The following is a 12,033-nucleotide window of genomic DNA, read 5'->3' on the forward strand; positions in this document are numbered from 1 at the left end:
CACTGTTGTGGGATTCTTTATACAGGCACGTATTGATTTTTAGCAACCGAGGCCTGCAGCAAAATGTTGTATGTGTCAAGGGTGGCCTGAAACAAGATGGTGGCATCCTCCATTCCAAGTACAGAAGTTGACCACCAGACTGGCAACTGAACCTTATTTCAACATTGATCAGTGTCCTCTACCACATCTAGAGGCAGCAGGGAGAAATTTGATTCAATTCACATTCAAATTCTTAACTAATCTGCACTTTACAAAACAATGCACAAACTTAAATAGAGCTACCCTTCAAAATTCACACCAAAGGATGAAGACAGAAAACCTAAATCTTGATTGATTTGATGTTTTTGTTTTTAATAGGATCTTGTTAGAAGCCAACCTAGGATTGTCCTCCAACAGTCTTTTAGATTGTTCACATGTCTCATCATATATTGAACACCAACTAATGGTGTTTACGAACGGAACATGTGAAAGGACATGAAAGAAGGATTTATATCTAGATGTTAGGATAGAGGGGATAAGGAAAACAGGAAGACAGAATGAGAGATAAAGGAGGTGCTGTGGGATTGGCAGAAGTCAATGTATTGTTGTTGTTTTAGTGTTTATAATACTAACTTGTAAGATATGGATTGGTTTTTTGTTGTTTTTTTGTTTTTTGTCTTTTTCAGTTTTCGAATGTTGCTTTTTGTGTGTTGTGTATTGTTATCTTTTGATATCTTTCGTGTTGTTGCTATTGTGTGGAAAATACTAATAAAATTCATTTAAAAAGCAACAACAAACCTAGGATTGTCCTCCAACAGTCTTTTAGATTGTTCACATGTCTCATCATATATTGAACACCAACTAATGGTGTTTACGAATGGAACATATCTGGTATCCCTCTTAGAACAGAAACAACTGCCGCCTGCAAAAAAAAAGAGGTTTAAGCATTTTTATTCACAATGACCAATGGTCCTTCATTTCTCACAACAGAGTTGATATGAAACTTTGCTTTAAATGTTTCTTTTGGAGACAAAATAGCCAGATTTGAAATTCTCAGATTCCAAGGCTATTAACTGTGGGTTTAAAATATCCTTTAGAAATTAATTCCTTATAACAGAACATGCTGTGGTGCAAAAATCTGAGTTCTGTGGCTATAGTTTGAAAAATATTAAAAGAATACAGACCCAACATTTTCCATCAGGGTACAAGTCTGTTATTAATTTGGAAACCTGAGTTCTGAGTTTTTAATCTTTTCATTTGTCCCTTCAGACAATTTGAATGTGTGAGCTCAAGTTATTTTTAAAAGTTATGATATCTATTTTTTTCCTGTTCTGGTTTGCAGTCCTTCAATATACTCCAAGTAAATGTTCAGTTCTGCTCCTCATCTTTGTAAATCAGGGTTAGAAATTAAATCTACATAAAAATAAAGTAAATTAACTGCTTCTTAATCTCACCTCATTTTTCCAGGATCAGTAGTTTAGAAAGAATTTCAATATCACAGCACAGATTGCCACTACGAAAATGTGAATAAATTCTACACACCTGTCCACTGTCAGGTTGGCCATATCGTAGTTCGGCGGCAAAATGTTCACAGTTCATCTTGAGCACGTCATAGTCTCTCTCAGTCCCAACATATTCATTTGCAGTGCTAATTATTTCGCTTACAGGCCTGGCTTTATATTTTCTGTCCTTCTCGTTGTTGACCCTCCACTTGCTTAGCCCCGCCACATATGAAAGCTTTTCTTTCTTCACCACTGCCTTTGTTGTTTCGGCAGACAGATAAATAGAGAAAAAACTTCCTGTACTCCCATCTCAAGAACAGAGAGAGAAAAGAAACTCAGAAACAGTGACCGTTAGGCATGGATTCCCTGCATTTCATCAACAACATTGTCTTCAAGAAGACATCAGTTGTTGTTGTTTATTTTGTCCAAGGCAACCCAAAACAACTCACAACCAACCGAAATGCAATCTCTTGGCTACAAAGCAGTCCTCTAACTGGCTTACAACAATTGCAAGTATCAGGACATAGAACTTCCAGCAACAATTAGTCCCTAAGCCAGTGGTGGGGAACTTCCCCCCCCCCCCAAGGGCTGTGTTTCTTCAGGGGTAATCTGCCGATGTTCTCTATCTTATTCTTCCCTCTCACAAAAACACCCTTTCTATGAAATAATGAGAAGCTCTTACCTGCAGAAGTCAGGTGGACCACATATCCATCGCCTACGTAGATAGCCCAGTGTTGGTAACCCAATCGATAAATCTCAATCTGGTCTCCACGCTTTGGTCTCTCCCAGAGGTAAGTGGGCCAATGTATTACGTCGTAAAACAGCTGTGCAAGTTTATTCAGAAGTAAGTCCCACTAGGTTCAATGAAACACACTCCCAAATACATAGGATCACAGCCACAGAGGCAGCCTTTTCTTTTATACTGTAGCTCAGGGATGGAGAACTTGTGGCCTTCCTGATGTTGCTGGACTACAACTCCCATAGTCCCTGGACATTAGCCATAGTTGCTAGGGTTGATGAGAATTCGAATCCAACCACCTCTGGAGGACCACAGATTTCGTACACCTGTGTAGCTTATGGCTACACCTGTGTAGCTTATGACCTCACTCTGTGGCATCATTATCTTGTTTATTGTATCCATCATTTTCAATTTTACAAATTTGCACAATAATATTAAGCCAAAATACAAACCATACATTTCCCACTGACTTCCCTTCTCCCCTGTCCATGGTTCATTTTATTAAACCTCTACCACTGCATATTCCATATTTTCCATTTTCTTTCTTTTTCATTTTTTGTTCCAGTATAATTCATAACGCTGAAATCCTGTGAACATTTTAATATGTCTGTAATGATTTTTCAAATATTCTACAAATCTTTTCCAGTCTTCTTTAAAAGTTCTTTCTTATTCTAGGGCTGCCACACGTCCTGGCTGATTTTTGTTGAATCCAGCTTTAAAAAATCCCCCCCCCCCCAAAGTGGAAACTCTGGCCATTTATTTGTGTGTGCGTGCGTGTGTTGTGTGTTCACCACTTGGGGGGAAATAAATACAGTTTAAATTGGGGAAAATAAATACAGTTGCACCTCAGTTTACGAACAGCTTAGTTTTGAACTACTTGGAACCTGAATACTTCAAACCTGGAAATGAGCGTTCCAGTTTTGGAACCTTTTTCAGAAGCTGAACGTGCTCTGTTCTGAGTATAACTTCCATTTTGAGTGCCACACTTCCGTTTTCCTAGTGAGGGAAGGTGGGCGGGCGACAAGCGAGCAGGCACCTGCCGCCCTCCAGTGCTGGCTCCTGCCACTGCTGCTACAACAGCAACCACCCCTCCTCCTCCAGCTCTGGCAGCCCTGGCGCTGAGTGAGGGAAGGCAGGGCCTGAGTGGCAAGCGAGCAGGCAAGGAATGTCGCCGGCCCACCTGCTTCCGCTTGCGGGCAAGTAGGAGTGGGATTGGGCTGCTCTGCTTGGCAGCGTTGCTGCTTGCACGAGAACAGGATCTGGATCCCGACTGCTCAGCTCGGGAGGTGCAGGATCCTTTACACTTCCCTTGAGGGGTTCGCGGCTGCACTCTCCTCAAGGGAGAAGTTTAAAAGAGCCCCCACCTCCTCATCAGATCCCCTGCAACCCTGTGAAGGCAGCCAGGCGCTCCTTAACTGAGCTGCCCAGTCCTACTTGCGTGCAAGCACTCCACTCCTGCTTGCACCCGAGCCCTCCTCTCCTCTTCCTCCTCCCCACCCCACCCCCAGCATGGAAGCTACCAGCTGGGGCAATGGCTCACATGCCCACAGAGAGGCCTGAGTGCCGTCTCTGGCATGTGTGCCATAGGTTTGCCACCACTGCACTATGAGAACAGGATGCAAGCTATTCTCATGTTCTTTAAGCCTGAGAAAAGCACCACTTCACCTCCTGCCCCATCCAATACAGTGGTACCTCGGGTTACAGACGCTTCAGGTTACAGACTCCGCTAACCCAGAAATAGTGTTGTTGTTGTTGTTGTTTAGTCGTTTAGTCATGTCCGACTCTTCGTGACTCCATGGATCAGAGCACGCCAGGCACTCCTGTCTTCCACTGCCTCCTGCAGTTTGGTCAAACTCATGCTGGTAGCTTCGAGAACACTATCCAACCATCTCGTCCTCTGTAGTCCCCTTCTCCTTGTGCCCTCCATCTTTTCCAACATCAGGGTCTTTTCCAGGGAGTCCTCTCTTCTCATGAGGTGGCCAAAGTATTGGAGCCTCAGCTTCAGGATCTGTCGTTCTAGTGAGCACTCAGGGCTGATTTCCTTCAGAATGGATAGGTTTGTTCTTCTTGCAGTCCATGGGACTCTCAAGAGTCTCCTACAGCACCAGAATTCAAAAGCATCAATTCTTCGGCGATCAGCCTTCTTTATGGTCCAGCTCTCACTTCCATACAGGTACCAGAAATAGTACCTAGGGTTAAGAACTTTGCTTCAGGATGAGAACAGAAATCGTAATGTGGCGGCGCGGCGGCAGCAGGAGGCCCCATTAGCTAAAGTGGTGCTTCAGGTTAAGAACAGTTTCAGGTTAAGAACGGACCTCTGGAAGGTTTTAAGTACGTAACCAGAGGTACCACTGTAGATGCTGCAAGGCCAGATGGAAATCCCCTTTCCCTGAGGAAATCACCCTATTCTTAGCTCTTTCCTGCTCTCGAGGTTTGTTTCCCTTCCCAGCTCTTTTTTTAAAAGACGAAATGTTTATTGGTTTTATAACGAGCCAAAGGCAGAAACAAAAATCAGTTCAACTATTAAACAATAAAATGAAGTATAAAAATGAAAGTCAAGCAAACTTAAATAAAAATATTTAAGTCAAGAAAACTTACATAAAATTCCAGGCATATAAACAGTACAGAGCCCAGCGCTTTACTAAGTTGCTGCTCTTATCGTGGATTTCATTCCAAGCTCTCTTTTTGCAAGAAATCAAACTTAGTATCCATGGCTTGCAGGAGCCTCGCTCTCTTCCCCCACAAGTAGATGAATTTGGGACCCTGTGATTATTTATTGCAGTTTTTGTAAGTCAGACTTGCAAGGCAGGGGAAAGCAGCTAAAGCAGAGCTTTCCAAACTTTTCATGCTGGTGACACACTTTTTATACACACAGCATTTTGTGACACAGTAATTCAGTTTCACTAGCAAACCGGAGGTTAAATTAACCCCTTCCAGCCCAGGAGCAGCGCAGGGACCATTCGCATGAAAACACCGACACACTGCAGCCGACACACGAATGTGTCGCAACACGCAGTTTGGAAAGCTCTGAGCTAGAGACAAAACTGTCCTAAGCATTCTTACACAGAAGTTAGTCTCACTGTGTTCAACGTACGTTGGCTTGCAGCAGAGATAGCAGCGTAAGGTAAGCAGCAAGTCAAGTGGCAACTGTTACTTTGAAAAAACAGTCAAAGGGAAGACAATCAAAGGGAAGGTATTTTGGACTGGGTGGGCATCGATAGCCAATGTCCCCAATGCAAAGAGGTAATTACCTGAGCCATTATGCTTTGCTCTCACCGTCCTCTCCTTTCAGTCCTCAGATATTTATAGATCTTTTTCAGTTTCGTTTTCACTTTATAGCCTTGAAGGAGCCTCCCTCTCTTCCCCCACCCCACAAGTACTATGGTACCTCGGGTTAAGTACTTAATTCGTTCCAGAGGTCCGTTCTTAACCTGAAACTGTTCTTAACCTGAAGCACCTCTTTAGCTAATGGGGCCTCCTGCTGCCAAGCCGCTGGAGCACGATTTCTGTTCTTATTCTGAAGCAAAGTTCTTAACCTGAAGCACTATTTCTGGGTTAGCAGAGTGTGTAACCTGAAGCGTATGTAACCCGAGATACCATTGTGGATGAATTTTTCAACCTTTGGACCCTGTGATTATTCATCACAGTTTTTGTAAGTCAGACTTGCAAGGCAGGGGGAAGGAGCTAAAGCAGAGCTTTCCAAACTTTTCATGCTGGTGACACACTTTTTATACATGCAGCATTTTGTGACACAGTAATTCAGTTTCACTAGCAAACCGGAGGTTAAACTAACCCTTTTCCAGCCCGGGAGGAGCGCAGGGACCATTCATGTGAAAACACCGACACACTGCAGCTGACACGAATGTGTCGCAACACACAGTTTGGAAAGTTCTGAGCTAGAGACAAAACTATCCTAAATATTCTTACTCAGAAGTTAGTCTCACTGTGTTCAATGACACTTTGCTCCTAAAATGCACATTGGCTTGTAGCCAGAGATAGCAGGGTATAACAGACAGCAAGTCAAGTGGCAATTTTTACTTTGAAAAAAACAGTCAAAGGGAAAACTATCAATGGGAGGGTATTTTGGACTGAGTGGGGATTGATAGAAAATGTCCCCTATTCAAAGGGGTTCTTACCTCAGCCATAATGTTCTGCTCTCACCCCCTTTCAATCTTCAGATATTTCTGTTCATTTTCAGTATCGTTTTAACTTTATATACCGTACTAAAAATAAATAAATAAATCATGTTCTCAGCAGGGCAACAGTTGACGTCAATATAACATCTCCTGGCAACACTTCCTTAGTGTAGAAAAACAGCAGGAAACGCGTTTTCCCTGCCAGGATAGTTTTCCACATGCCAAAGAAGCCTAGAGCCCCCACCCCAACTCCCCAATATCCCAACATTTTAGAGAAGAAGAAGAAGACGACTTTGGATTTGATATCCCGCTTTATCACTACCTGAAGGAGTCTCAAAGCGGCTAACATTCTCCTTTCCCTTCCTCCCCCACAACAAACACTCTGTGAGGTGAGTGGGGCTGAGAGACTGCAGAGAAGTGTGACTGGCCCAAGGTCACCCAGCAGCTGCAGGTGGAGGAGCGGAGGCACGAACCCGGTTCCCCAGATTACGAGTCTATCGCTCTTAACCACTACACCACACTGGCTCGCATTCCTGGTTCTTTTCACTTCTTGTAAGGAAAAGACTTCTACCCAATTTCACAACAAAAAGTAAAATAACCAAATCATTTTTTCCTGTGCTTGTATTTTGCTAGGCTCCTTGTATTTATGTTCTGGCTGTTCTGCAACGGTTTCCAGCCCCACAATCTCTGTCTGAGGCAAGGGTAGCCAACATGCTGCTCTCTACAGATTGTTGGACTCCATTGCCCATCACCATGGCCCATGTCTGCAGGGTCACAGGTTCACCACCTCTCAAGCAGGTGATGCTTTTCCTTGGCATGGACATACAGTTGATTGGGAAGACTTCCCCTTCACAATTGCTGCATCCTAGAAGCTGCAGCTATCCCTATCTTCCAGACAGTTTCTTTATGATCCTTGTAACCTGGTAATTAACTACTTCGACGAGTGTGTTTATTTGTTTGTTTGTTTGTTTCTGTGTGTGTTTGTGTGTCCCAATTCTCCAAGCATTGAGGAGTTCAGGGGCTCAGAATGCCCTCAGGTTCTGCTTCCATTGCAATGAAGTCACTGGAGACATTGGCATTTTGTGATACTGTATAAGACTTGCATAGTTATATGGGTTGACTGTAGGTAAAGATTCACAGCATTAAACACCCTGGAAATCTTCTGAAGAGCTCCCAAGAAGCTTTTGGATCCTCAGCCTGATCTTGTTTCTAGAAGTTTAAGAAGTATGGAGAAGGACTTTACCCCCACCTGAAAAAATGGCCCTTCCCATTTCCCACCTGCAAATGGGGCAGTCAGGTTATTTTCAAAATGAAGAAATGCCACGTTCAGATGTCTTGGAGAACAGCTATATGGCTGGTGTTTGTGGCTCCCTCTAATTGTGCCCAAATAGCAGCCCACCTGCTGCACGTAAAATTCCGTTACACTCTAATGCTAAGCAAATCCATGTGAAAAAAGCTTCCTAAGGGTCACTGCGATCCACTTTCAAAGAAGTGTGTTTGTTATTAAGCAACCAACAATTCATTTCAAAATTAAGAGTACTGAACCAGATAAGGCCTAATTAATAGCTCACTACCAGCATTTTGCTCTACCTTTTTTAATGTAGCACTGGAGCCAAGTAACTAATTTGAGCTCAGTTGTATTAACACCATTTAATACACCATTTCCATATTTTTGAAGCTGTAAATGGGTGGACCGGTATGTGAAACTCTTTCTTTAGTTTCAGTGGCTCCTGTGCTCCTTCAATTTTAGAAGTCCCATTTGTTCGTGTGTGTTTTAAGTATTCAACATGCATCTGTTTTTAGCTAATGGGACGTCTTTATTTCATCAACAACATTTCCAAGTACAGTCGTACCTCGGAAGTCGAACAGAATCCGTTCCAGAAGTCCATTAGACTTCTAAAACGTTCGACTTCCATAGCATGGCTTCTGATTGGCTGCAGGAAGCTCCTGCAGCCAATCGGAAGCCATAAGAGCCCTTTCAGACGTTTGGCTTTCAAACGGGAACACACACTTCTGGTTTTCGATTGTTTGGGAGCCGGAACGTTTGACTCCCAAAGCATTCGGGAGCCAAGGTACGGCTGTATTTGCGAAGTCCAAACACCAGGAGCCAAAGCGCTATGCTTAACCTACCATGAATGCATGAGGATTCCCAGCCTGCCCACCCCCTTTGAAAAGCCATCCTTGAAGACCAGAGCACATTCTATTTCAATATATTTTAATAATGATGTTTCTTGGATATATTTTGTTCCCTTCTCCTTTAATTTTTAATTATGGTGTCGTTTCTCTTAACTAGATTTTTTCATTTCATGGCAGAGCAGAGAAAGAAAGAAAGATCAGGAAAAGCATTCCATGAAAAACGACTTCCACCAAAAGAGATATTGAAACAATCCCTCCCTTTGGATTCCTCTATGAAAACTGCTACTAAGATGCATGCAGAAACCTCACTAACATCCATGAACAATGGGGGTTGTAAATCAGATGTGAATAATCTGTAACCCATCAAGTCAAAAGCAGTGCACTAGCTATGGGTTGTGGTTTTGGCCAGAGTTTCTGTCACTTTTGGTCTCAGATGGGAGATGGGACCCAAAACCAGGAAGCAAAAACATACTGAGAAAATGGGAAGTTGGGGTGAAGGAAGAAGGATTGAGGGCTGAGATTTCAGCTAAACGCACAAGTAAAGAAGACTCTTTCCCCTCCTCCATTGAAGGGGGCTATGAAAACCCAAATGCCAATGAATTCACAAGCTACACTGTTGTGGGATTCTTTATACAGGCATGTATTGATTTTTAGCAAGCGAGGCCTGCAGCAAAACGTTGTACTGTATGTGTCAAGGGTGGCCTGAAACAAGATGGCGGCATCCTTCATTCCAAGTACAGAAGTTGACCAGACTGGCAACTGAACCTTACTTCAACGTTGATCAGTGTCCTCTACCACATCTAGAGGCAGCAGGGAGAAATTTGATTCAATTCACACACAAATTCTTAACTAATCTGCACTTTACAAAACAATGCACAAACTTAAAAAGAGCCATCGTTCAAAATTCACACCAAAGGATGAAGACAGAAAACCTAAATCTGGATTGATTTGATGTTTTCGTTTTTATTCAATAACTCTTGCTCTTTTATAATGGGATCTTGTTAGAAGCCAACCTAGGATTGTCCTCCAACAGTCTTTTAGATTGTTCACATGTCTCATCATATATTGAACACCAACTAATGGTGTTTATGAACGGAACATGTCTGGTATCCGGCTTAGAACAGAAACAACTTCCGCCTGCAAAAAATAAGAGGTTTAAGCATTTTTATTAACAGCGACCATGTTCCTTCATTTCTCACAACTGAGTTGATGTAAAACCTTGCTTTAAATGTTTCTTTTGGAGACAGAAAATAGCCAGATTTGAAATTCTCAAATTCCAAGGCAATTAACTCAGGGTTTAAAATATCCTTTAGAAATTAATTCCTTATAACAGAACATGCTGTGGTGCAAAAATCTGAGTTCTGTGGCTATAGTTTGAAAAATATTAAAAGAATACAGACCCAACATTTTCCATCAGGGTAGAAGTCTGTTATTAATTTGGAAACCTGAGTTCTGAGTTTTTAATCTTTTCATTTGTCCCTTCAGACAATTTGAATGTATGAACTCAAGTTATTTTTTAAAGTTATGATATCTATTTTTTCCTGTTCTGGTTTGCAGTCCTTCAATATACTCCAAGTAAATGTTCAGTTCTGCTCCTCATCTTTGTAAATCAGGGTTGGAAATTAAATCCACATAAAAATAAAGTAAATTAACTGCTTCTTAATCTCACCTCATTTTTCCAGGATCAGTAGTTTAGAAAGAATTTCAGTATCACAGCACAGATTGCCACTACAAAAACATGAATAAATTCTACACACCTGCTCACTGTCAGGTTGGCCATATCGTAGTATGGCGGCAAAATGTTCACAGTTCATCTTGAGCACGTCATAGTCTATTTCCATCCCAACACATTGGTTTGCAATGCTAAGTATTTCGCTTACAGGCCTGACTTTATATTTTCTGTCCTTCCCGTTGTTGACCTTCCAGCCGGTTATCCCCGCCACATATGAAAGCTTTTCTTTCTTCACCACTGCCTTTGTTGTGTCGGCAGGCAGAGAACCAGAGAAAAAATTTCCTGTACTCCCATCTCAAGAACAGAGAGAGAAAGGAAACTCAGAAACAGTGACCATTAGGCCTGGATTCCCTGCATTTCATCAACAACTCTGTCTTCAAGAAGACATCAGTTGTTGTTGTTTTGACAAATACTATTATTTTTTAAAAAAATTGTTAGTCACCTTTCTAGGAAATAATGAGAAGCTCTTACCTGTAGAAGTCAGGTGGACCACATATCCATCGCCTACGTAGATAGCCCAGTGTTGGTAACCCAATCGATAAATCTCAATCTGGTCTCCAGGCTTTGGTCTCTGCCAGACGTAAGTGGGCCAATGTATTGCGTCGTAAAACAGCTGTGCAAGTTTATTCAGAAGTAAGTCCCACTAGGTTCAATGAAACACACTCCCAAATACATAGGATCACAGCCACAGAGGCAGCCTTTTCTTTTATACTGTAGCTCAGGGAGAGAGAACTTGTGGCCTTCCGGATGTTGCTGGTCTACAACTCCCATAATCCCAGGACATTAGCCATAGTTGCTAGGGTTGATGGGAGTTCAAATCCAGCCACTTCTAGAGGACCACAGATTTCTTACACCTGTGTAGCTTATGGCAAATATTTATCCCAGACCTCACTTTGTGGCATCATTATCTTTTCTTTTGTGTTTATCATTTTCAATTTTACAAATTTGCACAATAATATTAAGCCAAAATACAAACCATACATTTCCCACTGACTTCCCTTCTCCCCGTCCATGGTTCATTTTATTAAACCTTTACCACTGCATAGTCTATATTTTCCATTTTCTCTCTTTTTAACTTTTTGTTCCAGTATACTTCATACCGCTGAAATCCTGTTAACATTTTAATATGTTTGTAATGATTTTTCAAATATTCCACAAATCTTTCCCAGTCTTCTTTAAAAGTTCTTTCTCATTCTAGGGCTGCCACACGTCTTTCCTGATTTTTGCTGAATCCAGCTTTAAAAAATCTCCCTAAAGTGGAAACTCTGGCCACGTGTGTATTTTGTGTGTGTGTGTGTGTGTATTCACCACTAGAGGGGAGGGGAAATAAATACAGTTCAAATCGGGGGGAAATAAATACAGTTCAAATCGGGGAAAATAAATACAGTGGTCCCTCAGTTTTCGAACAGCCTAGTTCTTGTACTACTTGGAACCTGAATATTTCAAACGCGGAAATGAGTGTTCCAGTTTTGGAACCTTTTTCAGAAGCTGAACATGCTCTGTTCTGAGTATAACTTCCATTTTGAGTGCCACACTTCCATTTTCCTAGTGAGGGAAGGGGGGCGGGTGACAAGCGAGCAGGCACCTGCCGTCCTCCAGTGCTGGGTCCTGCCACTGCTGCCACAACAGCAACCACCCCCTCCTCCAGCTGTGGCAGCCCTGGCGCTGAGTGAGGGAAGGCTGGGCCAGAGTGGCAAGCGAGCAGGCAAGGAATGCACATGGAAATGCTGTTTACCTGACCCCCCCCCCCCCGCAGCAATGCCTATTTATCTATTTGCGCTGGTGTGCTTTTGAACTGCTAGGTTGGCA

At 42.4% G+C, this 12,033-nt stretch overlaps 2 protein-coding genes across 7 annotated transcripts in view; both read right to left on the reverse strand.

Annotated features, from left to right (window-relative positions):
- The window catches only part of LOC307199522 (phospholipase A and acyltransferase 2-like), a 13,501-nt gene continuing 1,468 nt past the window's right edge, over positions 1 to 12,033 (reverse strand). For 2 of the 3 annotated variants that reach the window (XM_079947472.1, XM_079947473.1), the window contains 4 exons: positions 5,472 to 5,560; positions 2,164 to 2,305; positions 1,522 to 1,790; positions 1 to 901 (listed from right to left, as the gene is read on the reverse strand). In XM_079947472.1, coding sequence (XP_079803598.1) covers positions 851 to 901; positions 1,522 to 1,790; positions 2,164 to 2,305; positions 5,472 to 5,480 — 471 coding nt within the window. In that variant the 5' untranslated portion in view covers positions 5,481 to 5,560 and the 3' untranslated portion in view covers positions 1 to 850. Of the gene's footprint in view, positions 902 to 1,521; positions 1,791 to 2,163; positions 2,306 to 5,471; positions 5,561 to 7,182; positions 7,201 to 12,033 lie in introns of those variants that run through there. The other variant, XM_079947474.1, reaches the window with a different exon arrangement.
- Positions 9,436 to 12,033, reverse strand: part of LOC307199520 (phospholipase A and acyltransferase 2-like) — a 24,538-nt gene continuing 21,940 nt past the window's right edge. For 2 of the 4 annotated variants that reach the window (XM_079947465.1, XM_079947466.1), the window contains 3 exons: positions 10,696 to 10,837; positions 10,250 to 10,518; positions 9,436 to 9,629 (listed from right to left, as the gene is read on the reverse strand). In XM_079947465.1, the coding sequence (XP_079803591.1) occupies positions 9,579 to 9,629; positions 10,250 to 10,518; positions 10,696 to 10,837 (462 nt within the window). In that variant the 3' untranslated portion in view covers positions 9,436 to 9,578. The remainder of the gene's footprint in view (positions 9,630 to 10,249; positions 10,519 to 10,695; positions 10,838 to 12,033) is intronic. The other 2 variants (XM_079947470.1, XM_079947469.1) reach the window with 2 other exon arrangements.

The sequence above is a fragment of the Podarcis cretensis genome (genome assembly GCF_951804945.1).
Source record: "Podarcis cretensis genome assembly, chromosome: 12".
NCBI classification, from domain to species: Eukaryota; Metazoa; Chordata; class Lepidosauria; order Squamata; family Lacertidae; genus Podarcis; species Podarcis cretensis.